This window comes from Nanorana parkeri, unplaced genomic scaffold (genome assembly GCF_000935625.1).
Source record: "Nanorana parkeri isolate BGI_ZX_2015 unplaced genomic scaffold, ASM93562v1 scaffold425, whole genome shotgun sequence".
Classification (NCBI taxonomy): domain Eukaryota; kingdom Metazoa; phylum Chordata; class Amphibia; order Anura; family Dicroglossidae; genus Nanorana; species Nanorana parkeri.
Window position 1 is genome coordinate 443,107 of NW_017306693.1, and position 26,463 is coordinate 469,569.

Here is a 26,463-nt window from a genome sequence, read left to right on the forward strand (position 1 = left end):
GGGCAAAGTGAAAGTGTCTTTAGGGGTAGAAGTTAACAGTTTGACAGGAAAACCCTTGGAACATTTTTAAGTCACAGTTCCTTCAGGCTTCCCCTCTGGCAATGGAGGAAGGTACCTCTTACTACTGAAATGAACGGCGCTTAGATAAAGATATTTAAGTGCCATTCAGTGCAGTAGAACTCTGAGCCTAGGCTGCATGATGACACGACCCCAGGGTGCGGGTCCTTCACAGCCTGGGTTTGGAAATTCAACATGGAACACAAAAGGACATCAAGGGGTAGAATAGAAAGTACTGTGGAGGGAGGCAGCTCCAGATTAAAGGCGAGTGTGCCAGCAACTGTTGTTTTCTTATTTTTACTATTATTGTGCTCTGCTTTTAATCCATCATACAAGTCAAGAATGAATTGCAAAAATGTCTCAAATGCTTCTAAACAAATGGTAAATGCTATAGATGTGCTTATGTGCACTAGCCCTTAGGGACAGATGTCTTAAATAACTGCAGAGTCCACCTCTATATTTCAGAGCCCTGCAAATACAAGTGAAACTCGATTAGAATATTGTGCAAAAGTAATGGCAGTAATTGCTGCAAAAGGGGCCCAAACCAAGTGCTGAGTACATATGCATGCTTGTACTTTTCAGAGGTCCGATATTGTTCTATGTACAATCCTTGTTTTATTGATTGCATGTAATATTCTAATTTTCTGAGATTGTGGATTTGGGGTTCTTGGGGTTTTCATGAGCTGTAAGCCATAATCATCACAATTATGACAAATCACGGCTTGAACTATCTTGCTTTGCATGTAATGAGTCTATCTCATATATTAGTTTCACCTTTTAAGTTGCATTAGTGAAATAAATGAACTTTGCACGATATTCTAATTATTCGAGTTCCACCTGTATCTATAACTATTACACTAGGTACGTCACATCAATACGAGCCCTTTTTCATCATAAACCACAGCTTAGGGACATAGAGACTGGACATATGCAAAAACAAATAAACTGACAAACTCACTAAAAAGGTAAATCAGAACCCAGAACAATAAAAGGTTTGTATATCTGCAATCACCAACACAGCCCATTTTCAGGGGGTTCATTTTATTACTTTACCAGATTGGTAGCACAGAATAAATCCAATGAACACCCATTTGCCTGTACAAAAGAAGATCCATTAAAATACAACCCCTTTTTTAAACTTCATGCTCTTCTTTTCCTTCAGTTGTTAAGATTTACCAGTATTGAAATAACTTAAGAGTTTTCTACCCGCAGTATAAGTAATATAAATTTGCACCGATACCAGTTGAGATACCAGTGCAGATTTTCATGAGAACTACCAGGGTTGCAGATGTTGCAGCTGGGACCTGGCTCTGGCGCTCCACCACTGTCCTGAAATCATTAGTCTGTATTGTTTTAGAAAAACTGTCACATGACAACAAACAAAACATGTATCAGTACTTGTATCTGCGAGTACTTGGACAATTAACAGTACTTTAGGTTATATCATGGGGAATAGAGACTCCATTCTAGGAATTATATTACCTGGTGAAGGTGAGCAGTGCTGAACCATGGCAGGAAGATTTTGCCTCTATATAAAAAGGCAATGGAAAAACACCAATAGATATTGAGTCTCTCCCTTCCCCTGGAACTCTTTACCCCAACCTGTCCATCCATCTCCCACCTTGACTGCCTTTAGGACTCATCTCTTCAGGGAAGCCTATCCCACCTCAACCTAACCACTGAGCCATTACGGTCTCAAACAATTAATGCCCACGCAGCTACCTCCTCATGAATCACTTGCCCCTCCATTATAGATTGTAAGCCCTCACGGGCAGGGCCCTCCTTACTATCTTGTCTTGTATTGTGATTGTAATGTCTTCCTTATATTGTAAAGCGCTGCGCAAACTGTTGGCACTATATAAATCCTGTATAATAATAATAGATATTGATGGGTTTGATAAATACATAATGTGAGCAGGCATTTCTTCTTTCCTGTATGCTGCTCAATAAACAACACAATGTCCTATTTACACTCTATCACCTGGCTGCAAAAAATGTGCTATTATAACACCTTTCTGGGAACAAAGATTTCCAGGTACAAACCAGTTTATAATCTTGTATCTGAAATGCATGAGGGCGAAAAGACTATTTCAAGGTGAGAAGAGACAGAGTGGGATTAAAACAACCATTTCCAGAAAGTCCCACAATCTATTTTGCGGTTAGCTCCTTGTACTTTTGTTGCTGCTCTAAACCTTGTTACAGTTACGGCACCTTTTAGCCCTCATTCACACGAGAAACGGCCGGCCCGTGCAGATCCGTGCTGCATGCATGGCCGTATCAGGCCGCTCCCGGGAAGGACAGGTGCTGCGTGTGATTACACGCAGCAGCCTGTCCTTTTCTATGGGAGTACGTCGCCCTGCGCTCACCCGAACTGCACGTCCGTACGGGTGAGCGTAGGCCAGCGTACTCCCATATAGAAGGAAAGGCTGCTGCATACAAAATCACACACAGCACCTGTCCTTCACGGGAGCGGTACGATACGGTCATGCATGCAGCACGGATCTGTACAGGCCGGACGTTTCTCGTGTGAATGAGGCCTTAAAAGTATTCAAAATCTCAAGGCACCCCAGGCTTAAATGTAAAAAGGACGCGTGTTCCCTCCCCATTATCAACACCAGAACCTTATCCTAGACAGGGGTCTAGTATTCATTTTAAGAAGGGTTAGCAAGAATGGACTGCACTGGTGTGAACAGAGCCCAGAAATACCATAGGAATACATTAAGATGCATTTCAGGTGGGGACAAACATTTTTTTGCTCCAGATCTGGTCCGGACCTGGTGTGAACAAGCCCCGAGACCGGTCCCTTCAGCCTCACTCTTCCTCCTCTCCAGCAGTTTAATGTCCGTTGAGTCATCACATTCTATACACGGTGTATAAGACATGAGGACGGCAAGGGACATTCCATCGCTGGAGCAAGGGAGGAGTCAGGCTGGAGTTCGGGTAACTAACTTTTTTTTTTTTTTTTAAGCACCTAGACACAAATAATAACCTAATGATGTGAATAACCATTTGAATAGCAAGAACACATTTACTTTAACAGTGGCACTAATTACAACAATAGAACCCATAAGGTCACTACAAATCAGGGATGCCAGTTCACTAAGGTAGCCCAAGCAATAGTTATCCATAGCAAAGTTCTCATTCACAGAGCTAAAACACATATATTTCTGACAACCGCCAGATCGCTTCTGTAAATATTTCAAGTAATGTTTGAACAGAACTCCCTAAGGTCGCTCCATAAAGTGACACCAAACTCAGGAGTTAAATCTTAAAATCTTTAAGAGCAGCACTATACAGGAGCCCTATAGTATCCCTTCACAAGATATCTCTTCAAAAGGTTCAGAGCAGCACTATACAGGAGCCCTATAGTATCCCTTCACAAGGGCCAGAGCAGCACTATACAGGAACCCTATAGTATCCCTTCACAAGGGCCAGAGCAGCACTATACAGGAACCCTATAGTATCCCTTCACAAGGGCCAGAGCAGCACTATACAGGAACCCTATAGTATCCCTTCACAAGGGCCAGAGCAGCACTATACAGGAACCCTATAGTATCCCTTCACAAGGGCCAGAGCAGCACTATACAGGAACCCTATAGTATCCCTTCACAAGGGCCAGAGCAGCACTATACAGGAACCCTATAGTATCCCTTCACAAGGGCCAGAGCAGCACTATACAGGAACCCTATAGTATCCCTTCACAAGGGCCAGAGCAGCACTATACAGGAACCCTATAGTATCCCTTCACAAGGGCCAGAGCAGCACTATACAGGAACCCTATAGTATCCCTTCACAAGGGCCAGAGCAGCACTATACAGGAACCCTATAGTATCCCTTCACAAGGGCCAGAGCAGCACTATACAGGAACCCTATAGTATCCCTTCACAAGGGCCAGAGCAGCACTATACAGGAACCCTATAGTATCCCTTCACAAGGACCAGAGCAGCACTATACAGGAACCCTATAGTATCCCTTCACAAGGGCCAGAGCAGCACTATACAGGAACCCTATAGTATCCCTTCACAAGGACCAGAGCAGCACTATACAGGAACCCTATAGTATCCCTTCACAAGGGCCAGAGCAGCACTATACAGGAACCCTATAGTATCCCTTCACAAGGACCAGAGCAGCACTATACAGGAACCCTATAGTATCCCTTCACAAGGACCAGAGCAGCACTATACAGGAACCCTATAGTATCCCTTCACAAGGACCAGAGCAGCACTATACAGGAACCCTATAGTATCCCTTCACAAGGACCAGAGCAGCACTATACAGGAACCCTATAGTATCCCTTCACAAGGACCAGAGCAGCACTATACAGGAACCCTATAGTATCCCTTCACAAGGGCCAGAGCAGCACTATACAGGAACCCTATAGTATCCCTTCACAAGGGCCAGAGCAGCACTATACAGGAACCCTATAGTATCCCTTCACAAGGGCCAGAGCAGCACTATACAGGAACCCTATAGTATCCCTTCACAAGGGCCAGAGCAGCACTATACAGGAACCCTATAGTATCCCTTCACAAGGGCCAGAGCAGCACTATACAGGAACCCTATAGTATCCCTTCACAAGGGCCAGAGCAGCACTATACAGGAACCCTATAGTATCCCTTCACAAGGGCCAGAGCAGCACTATACAGGAACCCTATAGTATCCCTTCACAAGGGCCAGAGCAGCACTATACAGGAACCCTATAGTATCCCTTCACAAGGGCCAGAGCAGCACTATACAGGAACCCTATAGTATCCCTTCACAAGGGCCAGAGCAGCACTATACAGGAACCCTATAGTATCCCTTCACAAGGACCAGAGCAGCACTATACAGGAACCCTATAGTATCCCTTCACAAGGGCCAGAGCAGCACTATACAGGAACCCTATAGTATCCCTTCACAAGGACCAGAGCAGCACTATACAGGAACCCTATAGTATCCCTTCACAAGGGCCAGAGCAGCACTATACAGGAACCCTATAGTATCCCTTCACAAGGGCCAGAGCAGCACTATACAGGAACCCTATAGTATCCCTTCACAAGGGCCAGAGCAGCACTATACAGGAACCCTATAGTATCCCTTCACAAGGACCAGAGCAGCACTATACAGGAACCCTATAGTATCCCTTCACAAGGGCCAGAGCAGCACTATACAGGAACCCTATAGTATCCCTTCACAAGGGCCAGAGCAGCACTATACAGGAACCCTATAGTATCCCTTCACAAGGGCCAGAGCAGCACTATACAGGAACCCTATAGTATCCCTTCACAAGGGCCAGAGCAGCACTATACAGGAACCCTATAGTATCCCTTCACAAGGGCCAGAGCAGCACTATACAGGAACCCTATAGTATCCCTTCACAAGGGCCAGAGCAGCACTATACAGGAACCCTATAGTATCCCTTCACAAGGACCAGAGCAGCACTATACAGGAACCCTATAGTATCCCTTCACAAGGGCCAGAGCAGCACTATACAGGAACCCTATAGTATCCCTTCACAAGGGCCAGAGCAGCACTATACAGGAACCCTATAGTATCCCTTCACAAGGGCCAGAGCAGCACTATACAGGAACCCTATAGTATCCCTTCACAAGGGCCAGAGCAGCACTATACAGGAACCCTATAGTATCCCTTCACAAGGACCAGAGCAGCACTATACAGGAACCCTATAGTATCCCTTCACAAGGGCCAGAGCAGCACTATACAGGAACCCTATAGTATCCCTTCACAAGGACCAGAGCAGCACTATACAGGAACCCTATAGTATCCCTTCACAAGGGCCAGAGCAGCACTATACAGGAACCCTATAGTATCCCTTCACAAGGGCCAGAGCAGCACTATACAGGAACCCTATAGTATCCCTTCACAAGGGCCAGAGCAGCACTATACAGGAACCCTATAGTATCCCTTCACAAGGACCAGAGCAGCACTATACAGGAACCCTATAGTATCCCTTCACAAGGGCCAGAGCAGCACTATACAGGAACCCTATAGTATCCCTTCACAAGGGCCAGAGCAGCACTATACAGGAACCCTATAGTATCCCTTCACAAGGGCCAGAGCAGCACTATACAGGAACCCTATAGTATCCCTTCACAAGGGCCAGAGCAGCACTATACAGGAACCCTATAGTATCCCTTCACAAGGGCCAGAGCAGCACTATACAGGAACCCTATAGTATCCCTTCACAAGGGCCAGAGCAGCACTATACAGGAACCCTATAGTATCCCTTCACAAGGACCAGAGCAGCACTATACAGGAACCCTATAGTATCCCTTCACAAGGGCCAGAGCAGCACTATACAGGAACCCTATAGTATCCCTTCACAAGGGCCAGAGCAGCACTATACAGGAACCCTATAGTATCCCTTCACAAGGGCCAGAGCAGCACTATACAGGAACCCTATAGTATCCCTTCACAAGGGCCAGAGCAGCACTATACAGGAACCCTATAGTATCCCTTCACAAGGACCAGAGCAGCACTATACAGGAACCCTATAGTATCCCTTCACAAGGGCCAGAGCAGCACTATACAGGAACCCTATAGTATCCCTTCACAAGGACCAGAGCAGCACTATACAGGAACCCTATAGTATCCCTTCACAAGGGCCAGAGCAGCACTATACAGGAACCCTATAGTATCCCTTCACAAGGGCCAGAGCAGCACTATACAGGAACCCTATAGTATCCCTTCACAAGGGCCAGAGCAGCACTATACAGGAACCCTATAGTATCCCTTCACAAGGACCAGAGCAGCACTATACAGGAACCCTATAGTATCCCTTCACAAGGGCCAGAGCAGCACTATACAGGAACCCTATAGTATCCCTTCACAAGGGCCAGAGCAGCACTATACAGGAACCCTATAGTATCCCTTCACAAGGGCCAGAGCAGCACTATACAGGAACCCTATAGTATCCCTTCACAAGGACCAGAGCAGCACTATACAGGAACCCTATAGTATCCCTTCACAAGGGCCAGAGCAGTACTATACAGCAAACCTATAGTATCCCTTCACAAGGACAGTTACTGGCGCCGGCTGTGAGAATACAATAGCTGGCAGGGAGATTCCTCCATCCATGCTGTTTAGTGTGGATGGATAGGAGAATCGAGTGATTCCTCTGGTTCAGCACAGTGTTCAGTTCAGCTAAGCCCAAACCTTTCTGGCATGGCCAAGCTTTAGGTACTGCATTAAGCATTTCCTGGCCCCATCTGCCTTAAAGTAGTTCTAAAGGCTAGGTGTTTTTTACCTTAATGCATTCTCTGCATTAAGGTAAACGCCCAGTACCTTTGCATGCCCCCTGTCCTCTTATATTTCGTCACCTCCGCCAGGCCCAGGAAGATATCTGCTGTTCCCCAAATTTCCTGGTTGTGGGCGCTCCCATGATGGAGGATACAATCTCACGTTTAGTTTACTAATTTGTATTGAGATTGTAATCCATCACAGGAGTGAGCTTGGAGCGGTGACTACTTTACAACACACACAGGGACCATGGGGAACAAAAGTAGCCCCCCTCCAGCAGGAAGGACAGTGTCACCACCAATTCAGATATGATTTGAGGATCTACAGCCGAGTGATACACAAATAAGTCCAGTATTGTTAATAGTTAAGGTACTTTAATGTAGTTTTAAGATTTAAGTCCTGAGTTTAGTGTCACTTTAATTGCTGCTATTATTACTATTAAATGACCTTTTTATAAAAATATAAAGAGCCTGCCTTCCTTCACAACATATTTTTTATAAAGTGAAATATGTTCTTATAAAGAACTTGTTGCAGTGACCTGAAAATCTCGCGCAGCTGAGGCCCTCTAGTGGTACATTTATATCCACTCATGTTCAAGGATGCAAAACTACTGCAACACTACAACTTGCAAACCTCTTCCTCTTAAGTCACACAGGGGCACATAGAAGAAATCTAGAATGTAGCTAGACCAAAGCAATAACACATTAACCTAATGAGAATTAACACTCTAGATTTTTACAAGCTTACATTGATAAAAGAGCGGTATTAAATGCAGAATGTAATCTTTAGAACAACATTGTCACATACAGTGCATTTCTTGTATATATCCTGCAAAGTAAAAGAGTTTTTCTTTAAAAATGATCCTTTGCTTTGAGCTTCTGTTAGACTTTCAACAACTAGAGAAAACTTCAAAAGTTAAGCTGGCCATACACTGTAATGTTTTCTTCATTCAACCTGTGGGCTTACAAGCGTTGATCGAGACATCCCCCTGCTCTCTTCATTTTATTCTGGCGGCGGCCGCCGGCCACTGTCGAAATACCCGCACAGTCAGCAGCTCATTGGCTGAAGATTTTGCAATTGGTCCCTTCAATCAGCTGACTGAGGGATGCCAGCCGAAAGGGTGCAGACAGCGCCACCCACAGTGTGAGTTTCAGCCGGTTCATCAACAACCAGCTGACATTCACACAGTGTATGGCCACCTCTAGGTGCCGGCTGAAATTTCAAAGGAGCCAATTGGCTTCTGGTATTTGTCCAGTGGTGTAAAAGGCAAAACTATTTGTTAAAGTAAAAATTAAAGTATTTTGGCATATATCTACCACTAGCAAGCGGTAGATATACGCCCCATGATTAAAAATAAAAAATTAGGCAAATACCTAATTACTTACCTGTTCCAACGCCGCTCGCTCCCGGCTGAAGCACTCTTGGCTCCTGAACGGCTGTGAAGAAGAAGTGGTGTGCGGATGCATGCACAGTAGAGTGGAGGGGAGAAAATGAAATTCAATGGACGCAGCTGGGCAGCCACGACCGGGGCTGGGCGTGCACGTCGGACAGACAGTGTGGGACCCGAGGGGTTGCAGTGAATCAGAGACCGGCACCAGCACTGGAGGAACTGTCGGAAATGAGTGGATGGGAGAAGATGATCGGCTCGAGAGGCATCAAATAAGGTGTGGGGGGGAGCTTTAATGTCACTTTAAGTTTTGGATAGATCGGGGAAGGTTTAGAACTCCTATATACAATCTTTACTGATGTGTGTGTTCCCACTGGTGAGATACTCTATTTGTCTGGCACCTATTGTGTCAGCTACATAAAGTGATGGGAAATCAAACGTCTTTAGAGTAGTCACAGCAAAAAGGGGTGACAACTGTCTAGAAGCAAATCTTTCCCTCCCTTAGAAAAACTGACAAGGATCTTAATTATTGCCTACCCTATGTAAAACTTGCAACTCTGCACTCACCCTGAAATCCTTCTCTTGGAGTCTTGATTTTGAGGGACACAGAAGTATTTAACCATCGTGATGTCCAAAAAACAATACAACTGTAGGCAACACAGCCCAAGAAAACCAAGAGAACTGGGTACTGACTGTACCTCAATGAGCCGCCTGAAGGAACGTATGCCCAGAGCTGGTATTAGATGAGGATGCAACATCAAAAACAGGTGTTAGCCTTATAATTACTTGATGCCTAGAAGCCCAAGAAACACTCACAGAACTAGTAAAGTTTGCCTTGACAGGAAAAGAACCCGCTCCTAGAGACCATAAGCTTGCATAATAGTCTGCCCGAGCCACCTAGAGATGGTGGAACAAGAAGCTAAAGTACCCTTATGGGGTCCATCCAGGATTACAAAATGGAAATTAGTCTTCCTAAAGGAAGTAATGGCTGAGAAGCACATCCACACAGTGGGGGGAAATTTCATTTTGGTGAATGGGAGCCGGAGAGAAGGATGGGAGTACAATGCCCTGGTTGAGGTAAAAGGCAGAAACTACCTTAGGCATCTTCTGGGCCTCAGCACCACCTTGTTCCTATGCAAAACCAGAAAGGGTTCCTTGCAGAATAAGGCTGCCAGCTCAGAGGCGATTGCTCCCCATGCAGAGGTGATTGTTACAAGAACACCACATTAGGGGGTGAGAGTAGAGAGAAGGAGGTGCTAAATTGGAAACTCCCTTCACAAAAGGTCATAATCAAAGAGTGAGAGGACAATGGTCTATGAATCAAAATTTAAAAAACAAAATAGACACCTTGCCCTTGATACGCTTTGAGCCAAACGCTTGTCCAGGCCCAGCTTCAGGAAGCAGAGAATCCATCATATGAAGAAACTCCTAGGGTGGAAGTCCTGAAACTCACATCAAGAGACATATGCCTTCTATGTCCAATGAGAGACCTTATGGGAAGTAGCCTTCCAAGCTTTTAGCAATGTAGGTGATGCCTCTGTCTCTCAAAACTTTACCAGCCATGCCCTTAAAGTCAGTGACCGCAAAGCAGGATGGTAAATCAGACTTAGCAGGCGGACTGGAAGCCAAGCTTGGGAAGTATTGACCTGTGGGAGTAGAGACAGAAAGGGACATTTCTTAACAAATAAAGAGGAAGAAGACACTGCAATCTGTTCCTCAAGCTTTTTCCACTAAGTAAGACGGGTGCTCTTGCCACTAGCAGCATTATTGATAATGATATCAAGAGTAGATCCAACGAGATCTTGTCCTTCGGATGCCATGCACATCAGATGCTTCTTTGGTTAAAGGAGAACTATGGGGTTAAGGCTTTTCCCCATAGTTCTCTTTAGGGTAACGGGAGGACACAAGCTAGCGGCCTCCCGTCACCCTAGGCTCAGTATAGCGCGAGCTGTAGCTCGCGGTATACGGAGACGCCGCAGTATACCGCGTGCTGCTGCTCGCGGTATACGGAGACGCCGCAGTATACCGCGTGCTGCTGCTCGCGGTATACGGAAACTGCAGAACCCACGCCCATGAACGCATGTGCACTGTACGGAGACCCATGCAAGTGATGAAGCCTCAATGCCTCTAGCAAACCCTCACAGCTTATTTTTATAGCTACAGCCATTCGCTTTATGGGTTCTATAATCAAGGGATAAATTGCAGCAGTAGTAAGGGATCCTGACCAGTCAGCCATGGTTTCTCAGAGTGAAGCTGGCCATACACTGCTCAAGTTTTAGCTCATTCCTGCTGCATCAGCCAAAATTCATGGTTTGGGGGGCCCTGTTGACACTATTTGGCTTGACAAAATATGGTTCTTCAAGTGACTTTTGTCAAAAAAGCCGGGTGGTCCTGAATACAATAATTGGCAGAGAAGATTCTGTCATCTGTGCTGTTTTGCATAAAAGGTATGGCCAGCTTAAGGTCTTAGCCACGATGGGGTGAAGAGCAGGTACCCCTCCCCCCCAGGCAAGAAAAGAGTTTTAAAGAAGGCTTCCAACTGCTTTACTGTTTCATCCTTCACCAATATGGTAGCCACTTTGTTAGGGCAGGACATTGGTGGATCCACAGTGGGGATGACATGAGCACTAACCCCTTCTGCAGCATAACCCGTGTGAATTGGGGAATTTTAATGTGCCCAGCAACCTATGTAACGGAGGACGCTCTCATTGCTCGGCCCGACCGATTCTGAAGTGAGTCTTCAGAGACGGGGCAAGCTCTGAGGCAATGCCAGGCTAACTTGTTACCAAATTGAAGTCTGGAAAGTGCTCTATGCGGAACCCAGTACTCTCCCGGCTATTCCCATTGCAGTCCAGACGCAGCACTCCAAAAGCCAGGTTGATGACAGCTGTGTCGATTAGTAGCAATGGAATCGTTCAGCTCCAGCAGCGATGTCAAGAAGAGTCTTAACTGAAGATGAAAATTTGGAATAGTAAGTTAAAAAGCTTCCAGTAAAAATAGGATATTCTTCCACACAGTACAGCTGAACAGAAAGCATCCATCCTCCTAGGACACAAGCAAAAAAAAAAACTGAAGCATGCTGGTAGTAGGAGGGGTTATTCTGGCCTGGCCAGTTTTTATGCAGCAATGTAACCCAAAGGTGTCCTGTGTCCCTCAATGGACCAGAAAGAAAAAGGTTTTAGCTTTCCATGCACAGCTGATCTCTTACATGCATGTATTACACTATAGTTTCTTTCTAACACATACAGTACAAATATATCTCATTGCCATCAATACACCCGGTCACATAGGTCTGCTTCTGCTGCATAAATACTGCAAGCTACATTTCCACACAGTTACACCTGACAAAACAAACAAAAGAACACAAAAGCAAAAAAAACACAAACACTTTTTATGAGTTTCCAATGAAAATTTCCTTGCTGTGAACTTCTGACCTTTATAAAACAACAGAAATTGATATTCATATGCACACGCCTCCTGAAAATGTCCATTTTGTTCAGGAATGAACCCTAATAAAAATGCTGGTCATGTGACCTGCTGTGTCCACAGTGGGCGCTCTGTGTCTTGCCGCTGGGACAGAGCACAGGGGTGTAGTTACTAAGCAAATGATAGTGCCAGGAATATACTCCTGGATTGTTTGCTGCTAGCCATATCATTTCATCGGACAGGCCGGTATGTTTTCTCAAGTATTCCGCTCTTTATACTCGTGTAAATATTTAACAAGGATACAAATCTGCTCGATCTTTACAAGCTGTGAAAGATTTCTACTCTTGGGAAGGGAGGCGGGAGGACATTCTTAAAGTGGACCTTTTGTTCCTCTTTAAAACGACAAATACAATGAGCAGAATCAAACACAACGTAGGCTGGTCACATGATTATATGTCACTTTGAATGTGTTTTTATAAATGGCAAGTTCAACAACAAGAACAATTGGTGGACTGCTAATACACAGATCACTGCAAATGTGCTAGCCAAAGATTCCACTCAAAGCAATTTTAGGCTCTATTCACTTTTTGTGTGTTAAAAAAAAAAAAAAAAAAAAAAAAAATGTTGAACCTTTAAAAGCAGAACTCCAGGATGTTCAAGAATTAACCCTTGCATTGCAAAGTTTGACACTTTGCAATGCACTGCTCGCTAGGTGTGCTAGTGGCATTCTGAACGGAACCCCAATGCACCTCCTGGTGGGCATGCGTTGCACTGCCAATGCACAATACTAAAATGGGGTGTGTTGCAGTACTGTGAGGTGAAAAAAATGGAGCATTCAGATCCCTCTACATACAAGGCAGATCCCTGGATATAAGGGAGAGATTAAAGAAATGGGTTTTACTAAAATAAAGCCAAATAATCAGGCAGGTCCCCCGGTAGCAGGCAGGTCCCCCCGTAGAAGGCAGGTCTCTGGATATACTGTAAGTCAGATCCCCGGATACAGAGCAGGCCCCCGGATACAGAGCAGGCCCCCAGATACAGAGCAGGTCCCCGGATACAGGGCAGGTCCCCGGATATAGGGCGGAGATGAAAGAAATGGGTTTTCCTGAAATAAAGCAAAGTAATCTCCGTACAGAAGATCTGAGGGGCTTCAGGAAGACAATGTAAAAAGATTTGAGGACGTGGACAGAAATGATACCAAGAAAGATGAAACTCCTTATAATGTCAGAAGATACGAGGATGTGGAAGTCTTCTCACATGATCAGGCTTGTGGTTCACTCAGAATTACTGACATAAAACACTGTTATTGGCCAAATGTGATTTTCATTATTGCGCCTACAATATTACAGTATGTAGCAAAGCAATAATCATACAAGGCATCCTTAAGGTGATAGAACTGTCATTACATCTCTGTGCATCGCTTTATAGCAATTCAGAACTCAAGTCCACACAAAGATTACGCAATATTATTTCTAAAACTACTTTAAAAAGAGGAACAAAGCAAAAATCACTCTGATGAGAACAACCCCTTACCAAAGATGTCAATGCCCTTATCTATTTTGTTTCCTCTCTCCAGAACGACAGCACCCTCTTTGCTCATGCATCATCCAGTGTCATCACCTGATCCTGGCTCAGAGATGACATCCTGGTGCTTGTGCAGTATTTCCCTCTGTTCACAATGTCTGACACATATCAGCCACGTTGTGAACCTTCAGATTTGCTACAAAGTTACAATGTTGCAGTCTGATCACTGGTGAAAAGGAGACTCAGGAAATGAAAAATTTCTGTCTGCAGCAAACTGAAGGCATCATTTCAACCTTGGCAAAGTCACTTGTCCGGAACTCAAAGACTGCTTTTGAAAATGTGTCTAAGCCCTAAACTTTTTTTTTTTTAAGAGAAGGACAAACTCTTAAATTTGCTATACAAATACTGAACTTTCTCAATATTTACTATAATACACAGAAAACTGTATTTATCCAAAACAAAACTAATGTTAATGGGATGCATAGAGTGGGAAAGGAGAAAATCCACTACAAAACTTCACTTCCTGTCCCTAAGACATGACAAGAAATAGGAAGAAAGGTTGAATCTGGCTGACTGTTAAAGAAGATGTCTTGGGGAGAAAAAAAAAAAAATGATCGATCCTTGCAGTGGGGCTACCATGGTGGTAGCCCCACTGCAAGGATCAAGAATTTGTATTTATTTATTTTTTTTAACTGCAAGGGTTAAGTGCTCGTTTGTGTCTTGGTTAATAGTTATACTGGCCCGAACCTTGGATCTGTCCGGCTGTCAGAGTGTTCACTCCTGCCTCTCACCTCCTAAGCTGCAGCGATGGTACAGTGAGGAAAACTATTATTTGATCCCTTGGAGATTTTGTAGGTTTGCCCACTTACAAAGAAAGGAAAGGTCTATCATTTTTATCATAGGTGTATTTTAAATGATAGAGACAGAATATAAACCAAAAATCCAGAAAAAACTCATGATACAAATGTTATAAATTGAGTTGCAGTTCAGTAAGTAAAATCAGTATTTAATCCCCTACCAACCAACAATAATTCTGGCTCCTCCCACAGATTGGCTATGTGGTACGCAGATTAGTCCTGCCCAAGAAGGTGCTCCTAACGACAACTTGTTATGTACATGAAAGACACCTGTCCACAGAATCTCCTTCTTCCTCTCAAACCTCACCACCATGGGCAAGACCAATGAGCTATCAAAAGACGATAGGGACAAGATTGTAGACCTGCACAAGGCTGAAATGGGCTACAAGACTATCAGCAAGAAGCTTGGTGAGAAGGAAACAACTGTTGGAGCGATTATTCGCAAAAGGAATACAAAATAATCATCAGTCGCCCTCTGTCTGGAGCTCCATACAAGATTTTGCATCATGGGGTAAGGATGATCATGAGAAAAGTGAGGGATCAGCCTAGAACTACAGGGAGAAGCTGGTGGATGATCTCTAGGCAGTTGGGACCACACTCACCAAACAAACCCATTGGTACACAATACACCACCATGGATTGGGATCCTGCAGCGCCCAAAAGGTCCCCCTCCTCAAGAAGGCACGTGTACAGGCACGTGTACAGGCCCGTCTAAATGATTCAGAGAAGGATTGGGAGAAAGTGCAGCGGTCAGATGAGACCAAAATTGAGCTCTTTGGCATTAACTCGCCTCACCACGTTTGGAGGAAGAAAAATGCTGACTATGACCCTAAGAACACCATCCCTACAGTCAAGCACGGAGGTGGAAACATTATGCTTTGGGGCTGTTTCTCTGCTAAAGGTATAATCCAACTTTGCCGCATTGAGGGGCCAACGGACGGGGCCATGTATTGTAAAATTCTGGATGAGAACCTCCTTCCCTCAGCCAGAACACTGAAGATGGGTCGTGGATGGGTCTTTCAGCATAACAATAACCCAAAACATACCGCCAAGGCAACAAAGCAGTGGCTCAAGAAGAAGCACATTAAGGTCATGGAGTGGCCTAGCCAGTCTCCAGACCTTAATCCTATAGAAAATATATGGAGGGAGCTGAAACTTCGAGTTGCCAAGCGACAGCCAAGAAACTTTAAGGATTTAGAGAAGATCTGTAAAGAAGAGTGGACCAAAATCCCTCCTGAGATGTGTGCAAACTTGGTAACCAACTACAAGAAACGTCTTACCTCTGTGCTTGCCAACAAGGGTTTCTCCCCCAAGTACTAAGTCATGTTTTGCTTTGGGATCAAATACTTATTTTACTCACTGAACTGCAACTCAATTTATAACATTTGTATCATGTGTTTTTCTGGATTTTTGGTTGATATTCTGTTTCTATCATTTAAAATACAAATATGATAAAAATTAAAGACCTTTTATCTCTTAGTAAGTGGGCAAACTTACAAAATCTGTAGGGGATCAAATCATTATTTTCCACGCTGTATGTCCCTCGGTGTCCTCACATTTGATACACTGTATAGAACCTGTAGCCCCACTGCAAGATTTAAGCATTTATTTTCCTCTGAGTTCTGCTTTCACTTTTTTTCCAACCTAAATAACTATGTAACATCCATAATGTTATTTATATTGAGCTGCTGCAGTCACTCCCCTATAACGTGGGGGACTGTCAATGGCTTCTCAACCTCATAAAGTCAGGTTTACAAAGCACTACTGAAGAAGTATTAAGAGTAATCCATACCTGGACTCGAAAGATTTGAGAATCTGGCAGAGAGATTTTAGTCTCCTCAGGAAAATACTGTTCTGGGTTGATGTATGGTACATGACCATTGAGGACCAGCCTGTAAAATATCACCAAAAAAGTATTTGAACTCATCCTCAAATCATGTTTAGTTTCCACCACAGATGGTACAAGAAAAATGGTACATAGCATAAATCAGGGTATACATGGCCATACAGCCTGGTTCTTTTTTTTCTGTCCTGAAGAGCTACAGACTCAACCAACATATCCAATACAGATGTCACCAACACACCAGCACCAAGATTCCATGTTAATCCAAATCCATTTTATTGATAGTTGTCATTCAAACGACAAGCACTTTCGGGGACGCATAGAGTCACCTTCATTAGGCTCAGAAATGCGCCAGATGAAGGGGACCCTGCACGGCCCCAAAAGTGCTTGTCGTTTGAATGAAAACTATCAATAAAATGGGTTTGCACTAACATGGAATCTTGGTGCTGGTGACATCTGTATTGGAGTTCTGCGAGCGGTGCCATCTGTAGTCATTACGAGCACCAATTACATTTAGGATATCCGGTAGGGAGTGTGGCAAGGTATATGGATACAACCAACATATCCAGCCACAGAGCAGAATCATGAGCTCAACCCTCCAGACAAAAATCAGATCCGCAAGACTAACATTCCAAGCAAAGAGCACAGACCCAAAGTCAATGTTTCAATCAAAGAGCAAATAGTCAAACTCAACACTCCAACCAGAGTGGAGCTAATGAGGCAGAAAAGCGTAGGAACCTGTACAGTTCGGGCGCTCATGACACTCAGCACTCGGAGCCTTTGATGTACCACTAAAGGGCTGATCCTCTTCAATATAATGTGTGTGATTTGCATTTCACATGAAGCATTAAGTTATATAAATTTATGGGTCTTCTCTCCCTACAGGTGAATGTTGCTTAGTGTCTGTGAAGGTTCTCATTCATCCAGGTCATGGTATATCTGTAAAAAAATAAGTCAAGGCAACTGGACTTGCTGTATTTTTCTTGATGTTTCACTTGTCATCCAACCAGCTTTCTCAATTCTGAATTGAGATAGCCGGTTGGATGACCAGTGAAACGTCTTCAAGAAAAATACAGCAAGTCCAGTTGCCTTGACTTATTTTTTTACAGATATGTTGCTTAGTCATCACAACCACTTTAATATATCAAATTAAATCCTGAATACAACCTTCAAAAAAGCACCCAAGAACCCACCCAGGTTTCATCTTTAAATCACACATCCCTCAACACTGCTCTGGAGGTCTGCGCAACACACCAGCCGTAGGTTCCAGCAAAACTTCAGGCTTCTTCAACTCCCTATTGCAATAGAAACACAATGTAGCACACACCACTTTTTCCTCCACATACAAAACTGTGCAAATGGCAGAAAGACACTACTTCCTCTAACAGTGTCTCTCTCTGTTTGCACAATAACGTTTTATACGTGGAGGAAGAAGCAGTGGGTGGCTCTAAGTTTTTTCCTACAGGCTACATTTTAATTTATTCAGATTGGTTTATATTGGCCAAGTACAGCCTTACATATTTCTCACAAGCATCCTGGAATGATATTTTAAATCCTTCTCTCCGCTCCAAATTAACCCGACATCCCTTGAACATGGTGCTTCCACCAGCTACAACTGTGGCATACAGTGTCAGCACAATATGGCCTTTGTCTTGGTAAACTAAAAACACTGTCCTTCCTTCTGGAGGGGGGCTACTTTTGTTCCCCATGGTCCCTATGTGTGTTGTAAAGTAGTCAACGCTCCAAGCTCACTCCCGTGATGGACTACAATCTCACGTTTAGTTTACTCATTTGTATTGAGATTGTAGTCCTTCACAGGAGTAAGCTTGGAGTGGTGGCTACTTTACAACACACACAGGGACCATGGGGAACAAAATTAGCCCCCCTCCAGAAGGAAGGACAGTGTCAGCACCAATTCAGAGATGATTTGAGGATCTACAGCCAAGTGATAAACAAATAAGATACATTTTTGTTAATAGTTAAGGTACTTGAATGCAATTTTAAGATTTAATGTCACTTTAAAGCCTGGTTGCGTCTTTACAAAAAAGTGTTCACTGCCGCAGCTTGTTCATTCTTTATTCACTGACCATTTTACAAAGAGAGATCAGTTATTCTCTGAATTACATAATGTTGCCCCTCTCTACTCATTACTTATGTTTTCTATGTATTTTTGTTGTACTGAATGAATGAATAAACGACAGTTAAAATGTACTACATTAGGAGTGCCATTATTATCTCTACATATAATAAATTATTACATTCCGAAACTCATACCAGATCTTTGGCAAGTGGTTGCAAAGGCCAATTTACCTGCTTTACACCACAATTTCACCGTCTGCTGTCAAATTATTACTGGCAGAAGTAAACATTGCAGCAGACAGCTTTTACTGCCTCCTAGCAAGCAATTATGTACTCCGCTCAGGGTCGTAAAGAAGAAAAAAATATACATGGTTTCAACTGAAAGTTGTTCCCACAGACACAATGATAAAGGAGGCCTTGGGGCTGATGCCCAGATTATAGCTAGGCGAATGCCGTTTGCACCATGGAGCATAGGAAATTTATATGGCAGTAATGCCATGCGAGCGGCATTCACCCAGCATATACATTTATACATCAGCTCCCTTACAAAGCCATACTTTACAGATTTCCTTGTTTCATTATATTTAAAAGATGTGGATCCTCACAGAATCGTCACAGAATCCAGAATAATAAATGTATAGGATCATAATATGGAGACCCAGAACTATGGTGATGCTGGTACACACTTTAGATTCCGCAAGAAATGCAGGTTTGTGTCTTACCTCAGTAAATCAGACAGTGTGATGGATTCTCTTAACCAAAGCAATGAGAGGTAGCAGAAGGCCAGCGTTATTGGCATGGTCATTTTCTTCTCACTGCGTTTTATATTCTTGTAAACTGATATATCCACAGCCCCCGAGCAGACGTTTGAGGCACTTCCAGAAGATGCCCTTCCTGGGTGGTCTGACTGTGAATCTAAAGAACATGAAATATATATTTATAGCGGGCATACTGAAAACAAATGAACAATGAGTGCGGAATTAAAACCACAAAATAAATACAAATTTCATAAATCCTAATAAAATATAAAAGTATTTAACTAACACTGGTCTACAAGGAGAAAGCCTCGGAAATGAAAGTAGCTAAATGTTACCAGAATTGGCTAATAAAGGGAAAATGAAGTCCTGAGTATTAATTGGCTCCAGTTTCCGGTCAAAATTGCATCAAAATACTTCAAAATTACAAGTGGGATGTGCGATTATGCTCCATAACTTTTCTGCAAAATGTGATATAGCAATCAGAAGGTTGCCACACCAATTAGGGATGCACCGATACTAGTATCAGTAGCGATGCCGAGTATTTGGTACAGTAAATGCTCCGCTGCCTAGCCAGATACTTCCGGTATCAGGAAGCTGGGCAGCGAGTCATTACACGCTGTCCTGTTTCCTGGCCAATCAGGAAGCCGGGCAGCGTGTCATTACACGGCTCCCTGATTGGCCAGAAAAAAGGCTTCATGCTCTGGTGACGAGGGAGCATGGAGACGGCTTACCTGCTAATCGTGAAACCGGGTGGAGAGTCTTTACATGCCGCCCGGCTTTCTTAACAGGACTTCCGGTATCGTTATCGACGAGTACCGAAAAATAAATATTGGTACCGAAAAAACGGTATCGGAGCATCCCTAACACCAATCATTATAAAATGTATCTTTTTATTGATACTAGGGATGTTCAGATACCAAGTACCGTACTCGGTACAAGTACAAATACAGATACTTTTCCAGCTACAAGACTAGAGAAAAACTCAAAAGTTAGGAGGCAGCTGTCATATGTAAGGAGCACACGGAGCTCCTGGGATTTGTACATCTCTGTTTTAATGTACGATTTTGTATATAACAGCTCTGGTCCTGCAAGGCCCTCCATGACTAAAGATTACCAGTATGCAATGTCTAGAAAGCACCACAAGCTGAACACATTCCAGGCTGGTGCTGCAAGATCCACTCCAGAACAGTCCAGGTACGGCATTCCAAAAATCAGGAAAAGCTGATGGGATAGCTGCAAAGTAGAGGTCAACTTAAGCAGTGAGACCCCACAGAGCTCTGGTGAGACCCCCAGAGCCCTGGGTTATTCAGGGCTCTTTGGCGTTTCACCAGGGCCCTGAGGGGTCTCACCAGGCTGGTGAAATCGCACCTAGCTATGGTGGGACCCCATAGAGCCCTGGTGAGACCCCTACTTTAACCAGGGCTCTGTGGGGTCTCACCAGAGCTCTGAGGGGTCTCACCAGGCTGGTGAGACCCCTCAGAGCCCTGGTGAGAAAGTACTCACAGATACGAGTACTGATACATTTTTGTTTATTGCCATGCAACGGTTTTTCTAAAACAATACAGACTAATTTCAGGACAGTGGTGGAGCGCCAGGGCCAGGTCCCAGCTGCAACCCCGGTAGTTCTTCTGAAAATGCCAATTATCGGCATCTGAACCAATAACATAACTTTACATTAATTTATTGGTTTTTCATGTAACATTTTCATGCTTTTTGCATGGAAAAACTGACAAGCTCTAACATCAGATTAAAAGACAAGGTTCCAGCTATATTTGGTATCTAAACATGTAATGCAACAATAATGAGGGGCCCAACTCTGGTCCTGATCCCCTTTTTTGCATCCAAAATATAGGTGGTATGCCTTTTTTTTACCACTGCCTTCATACTGCACTTTTGAGATGCAAATGTAACCTCGCCACAAATGCAGCAGAAGTTATGTGTGTTGTTTACACAGTTTGGAAGCATTTTGGCTTCTGAGGGAAAATATCACGCAACTGTTCCTTGGAAAGGCAATGACACTTTCACAAGCCACCAGATCTAACTGTATGATGCGTAGATCTGACCAAGACAAATGTACCTTGCAATAAAAGAACAATAAATGACAGCTAGGTAATAATCTTTAGCCTCAAAGTGAGGATAAATATATACACTTCCCATGTGGTGCCATTTTCATTGTTCTACCGTACTTTGTTATCATGATCATCAGACACCTCCCTCCCTTGTAGGCAAATGTACTCGCCTGTCCATAAATCTTTATTGTGAAATATCTTGAAAACTTTAGCCAACCAACCAGAACCTTTATCACCTGTTTTCTAATTCAACTCATCAAAATATGTAAGAATTAACACATTTTATCTCAGGGGGTCGATAATTTCCCAAAATGTGTAGACCAGTGTTATCAACCAACAAACTCTGAGATGAACGATAACTTTAAAGTGGATTCATAATAAAAATGTACACATCAAATGAACTAAGAGCATATGTCAGCATTATTAAATCATACGTTTTAAAATGTTAACAAAAAAGTGAAACTTGCTTGTCATACATAAATAAATAAATGCTGCTGCTGAGCTCCCTCATAAAATCACATTTATCACATAATCTCTGGCTCCTGGGAGCATTGTGGTTATTACTAGGGATGCACACATACAGGTATTTCGGTATAGAGTACCAACATTTTTAATTTCAGTACTCGCCGATACCAAATAATGATACCGGAAGTCTCATTAAAAGGAAGCCAGGCGGCGCGTAATGACTCACCACCTGGCTTCCTGATTAGCCGGGCGGCGTGTAAAGACTCATCATCCGGCTTCCGAAATACCAGGGAAGCTGCCGCCATGCTTCTCGTCACTATGTGACGAGAAAGCATGGAGCCTGCTTTCTGGCCAATCAGGAAGCCGGGCTCGGTGTAATGACGCGGCACCCGGCTTCCTGATTGGCCCGGGAAGCTGGCTTTATGCTCACTCGCCATGAGGTGACACCGCGCCCGGCTTCCTGATCAATCAGGAAGCCGGGCAGCGAATCATTACACGCTGCCCAGCTTCCTGATTGGCCGGGAAGCCGGTTCCATGCTCCCTCATCACAAGTGTAATGACGTGCTGCCCGGCTTCCTGGTACAGGAAGTATCGGGCTAGGCATCGGAGCATTTGGGCGAGTACGAGTACTCATCCAAATACTCGGCATCGGCACCGATACTAGTATCGGTATGGGTGCATCCCTAGTCATTACACATTATAAAAGAATGCAGTTAGACTGTGTTAAATCAGACAGGCCCTGTTCATAAGGCTTGCGGTGAGATATGAAGCTCCGTAAGGCTCTTCTTGATTTGCGCATTAATAAAGTTCTGAAACTTTTATGCAGTTCAAGAGCAGACAAATCCATTGATAATCCATGCTATCTTTACATGCCCATTTCTTTATAGTTTGGGTTGCTAAGCAACTAGAGAAACATATTGTGGGGTATAATAATGCCAGGAAGCTGATTTTCTGTATGTGAATGGAACATAGTACAATTTGATTCCATGTCTATGTGTTAATTCTACGTGGTTAGTTTTAGTGGCATGGGATCAATTGCTTTACTTTAGAGAGGTTTTTGGGCTTTAAATTGGGCTAGATACTCCTCTAGCTAGAGACTGTGACTCTTAGCAGTCCCCACTGAAGCCATGACAATGGGGGACCACAGACTAAATTAATTTAACAAAAAAAATCATAACGTAGTCATGTCATGGAGTTATACAAAATAAAACATACCCGATGCTGACGTGTTGCATCCTGAAGATGGGAGGCTAAGGCCAATACTATGCAAGTTTTCATCAGTATCAGTAGAAAAGGCACTACTGAAAATGTCAGGCCCGCTATCCAGGTCAGACGATGCTTTGCTACTCTGAGAGCTCTGCCATAAAACATAAAGAGTGGGGATGTTAAAAGATAGTGTGTGCAGGCAAAACATAACAGATGACAAAGAAAACTGCATGGATGCTGAGAGGCAACCACGAGAGGTATGTAGAAGAATGAGAGCTGCTCAAATCAACACAGGTCTCAATCAGAGGCAGGCTGGAGCTACACGAGTAGCAGGAGAGGTATGAAGGGGTTAACAAAACGCTCCCACAGTTAGTAAAAATGAACAGATCATTCATTCATTAATTTCTCATTCCTGGATTACTGCCATTTCCTCACCTTCCCTCATTGCAGGATGAAGGGGAGGAATTACCAGTAGTATGTGAACGCTGTGATTGATTATAACAGCAATTGCATGCTACCGAGTCTCTGTACACTGAACACTAGATGCAATGTATCAATTGCATGCTACTGAGATTGGCTCTGTACACTGTGCCAGCGATGCGTCAGTGGCCGGTGCAGTGATTAACAAGTGCACCGGCCACCCAAGGGCTATTCTGCAGCAGTGCTAGTAAATGGCAGTGGGTAAAGAACAGTCCACCGCTTCGCTGTTTCTAAGGGCAATGATCTAGGAAAGAGGTTAAGATTCCCGCTGACTCCCTAGTCACTCCCGACATTCCACTGCTGCTGCTATAATATTACAATGTAATATTATATATTCATCCTTCCATAATGTCATCATAGAAGAACTCCAGGATCTGTAAATATTAACCCTTGCACGGAACAGCTAATAACCTTAGAGACTGATCCTGACAGCATGTCAGATTCAGATCTCACTAAAAGGTCTTTGATCGGCCCAGACGATCAAAAGTCTGATACATTTTCACCAAAGAATACAATGCATCATAAACATCGGCTATCGAGCGGTCAAAATGAATAGCAGAGATGCGACTCACTCCACTACCTCTCTGCTATTTTCAGCTGTCAAATACGGGATCGCTATTTAGCGGTCCCGTATTTGCATGTAACGGCTTCATTCTTTCATTAGTGAAAGAAAAAAGCTTTTACAAAAGCTTAACTATTTCATTAATGAATGCCTCAATACTGAGACATTCATTAATGACTGTTAACTGCTGAGAATCAGCGGTTACCGGCATTACAAAGCCTGATATAACTCGTCACGTACGGTGTACGTGGCCAGTCATATAGGCACTTCGTGACGGGACGTACAGTGTACGTCTCGTCACGAAGGGGTTAATACTACATTCAGACACCTCAACGATAAATTATATATGCTGGGGGGAAGTTATCAAAACTGGAGCAGACAAAATCCGGAGCAGTTGCCCATGACAACCAATCAGTTTCTCTCTTCAGTTTGTTCAGTTGAGATTTGAAGATGAAAGAGAGAAGCCGATTGGTTGCCATGCACAGCTGCTCCAGTTTTGATAAATTGCCCTCTGTATGTCTATAAAGTTCATGCTCAGCTTTCTACTCACCAATTGTGACTTCTTGTCCTTTATGGCAGCTTTGTTGCAGTAGGCTTGGCGAGTCTTCTGAAGATATCGCCACCAGAAATGGCATAGAACTTCATCCTGCAGTAAACAAATATAGAAAGAAAATGACGACAGGTAAAGCGACTTTAATCCCTTTCAATTTTCTTTGTACACATGCAAAAAAAAATGTACGTTTAAAGGCCTGAAAACGACTCAAAACCCCCAAAAACATTATAGAGGGAATTTATCAAAACTGGAGGAGACAAAATCTGGAGCAGCTGTGCACGGCAACCAATCAGCTTCTCTCTTTCATTTTCATAGCTTAACTGAACAAATTGGAGAAAAGCTGATTGGTTACTAAGGGCAACTGCTCCAGTATTGATCAACTCCCGCTATATATTTTATGAATGCAGAAACCCCGTAGAATAAAAAATGGTGTCAGGTGCAATTTTTTGTATATCACACCCATATTTTGAGTGAAAAATGCATTAAAATTATTTTCGTGCACAGAAACAAACATTGTACTACCCATTTTTTTGGGGTAATGTATAACAGTTAAGGTTGCATCGAGTAAATAGATACAAAAAAAAAAATTGCACCTGGCAGTAAAACAGTGAAAACGTACAATACCCAAAATAGTCCAGGAGACACACTTTAAACTGCCTTTAAGGCCTCGTTCGCACCATCCTCAGTGTGTTCCGGGCCGATTGTGGCCGGAACGCACTGGACCGAATTGTAGCCGGCTCAGTGTGTTGTGGGGCGGGAGGGGGCGTATCGGTCCATTGAAGTGAATGGCACCGTAGCCGCGCACTCCGGCCGCAATGCGATTGGTCGCACAAGGCACATCAATGCCTGCAGTCCGGTCCGAACAAAATGCTGCAAGTACTATTTTTTCTGACCGGACCGCAGGCATTGATGTGCCTTGCGTTCCCGTGCGGCCAATCGCATTGCAGTATGTGTTTTACGCGGGGGAAGGGGCTTTAATAAAAATGTCTGAGCTTTTTACATTTAATTTTAATTACACTTTATCACATTTCTTTAAACTTTTTTTTTTCTTTTACTTAAAACAGAAGTCTGGGGTAAGTGTTTTTCCCCATAGTTCTCTTAAGGGTCATGGGAGGACATATACTAGCCTCCTCCCGTGACCCAAAGCTCAGTATATATTGCTAGCAATATACGGAGAGCGCCGCAGCCGGGACAGATCCCGACAATACTGTCTGGATCCACCCAGCTGTGTGAGTGGCAGCGGGCTCTGCCCATCTAGAGGCAGAGCCAGCTGTTCCCACCCCCTCCCCGGTTCGTTCCTCCACTCAGCGCTGGAGGATCGGAGAGGGGGGAATCCCAGCAAGGAGAGGTGACTTATAGTAACGGCTCTCTGCAGGGAGAAGATCGGGAAGTGAGCGGATCGGCTGCATGCTTCTGCTCACTTCCCGATCAATAGAGCAAACCTGTGACATCTTCTTTGTCACACGTCGACTCGAACTATGAGAATGAGTGGAAATCACTCACCTCATAGTTCTCCTTTAATGTCATGATTATCACAAGGGGGCTGATAAACCCCCTATATAAGACATGACAGGTTCTGTTAGACCCCTTTGAAGCTATTCAAGCACAGATCATGCAAGGCTATATGGAGCCATCCTTGTGTGTGCTAGTTTACACAAACACACAGGCACAGAAAGGCAAGCCTCTCCCCTACTACTCCTTCCTCCCTTCTCCAAGCTAGTAGATGGAGAGCTGCAGGAGACTGCTCTGTCCCTTGCGATCTTGCACTCAACTGGAAGTTTATGGAAGTGAAACTGAGGGAGTTGGAGCTGTTTGGAAACATGATGACTGTAAATGCTTGGGCGAAAATGTAAAGAAACTCTTTGCTGGGCAATGTTATAGATCTGGATTCATTATTGTAAAAAAAAAAAAAAAAAAAAAAAAAAAAAAAAAAAAGGAGAGTGGGGATAATACACTTT

General features: G+C 43.7%; 1 protein-coding gene across 1 annotated transcript in view; it reads right to left on the minus strand.

Annotated features, from left to right (window-relative positions):
- Positions 1 to 26,463, minus strand: part of TAF1B (TATA-box binding protein associated factor, RNA polymerase I subunit B) — a 109,796-nt gene that overhangs the window by 64,214 nt on the left and 19,119 nt on the right. Inside the window, exons 6-9 of the mRNA XM_018559989.1 lie at positions 24,503 to 24,598; positions 22,920 to 23,061; positions 19,135 to 19,327; positions 16,283 to 16,382 (exon numbers count right to left, since the gene is read on the minus strand). Coding sequence (XP_018415491.1) covers positions 16,283 to 16,382; positions 19,135 to 19,327; positions 22,920 to 23,061; positions 24,503 to 24,598 — 531 coding nt within the window. The remainder of the gene's footprint in view (positions 1 to 16,282; positions 16,383 to 19,134; positions 19,328 to 22,919; positions 23,062 to 24,502; positions 24,599 to 26,463) is intronic.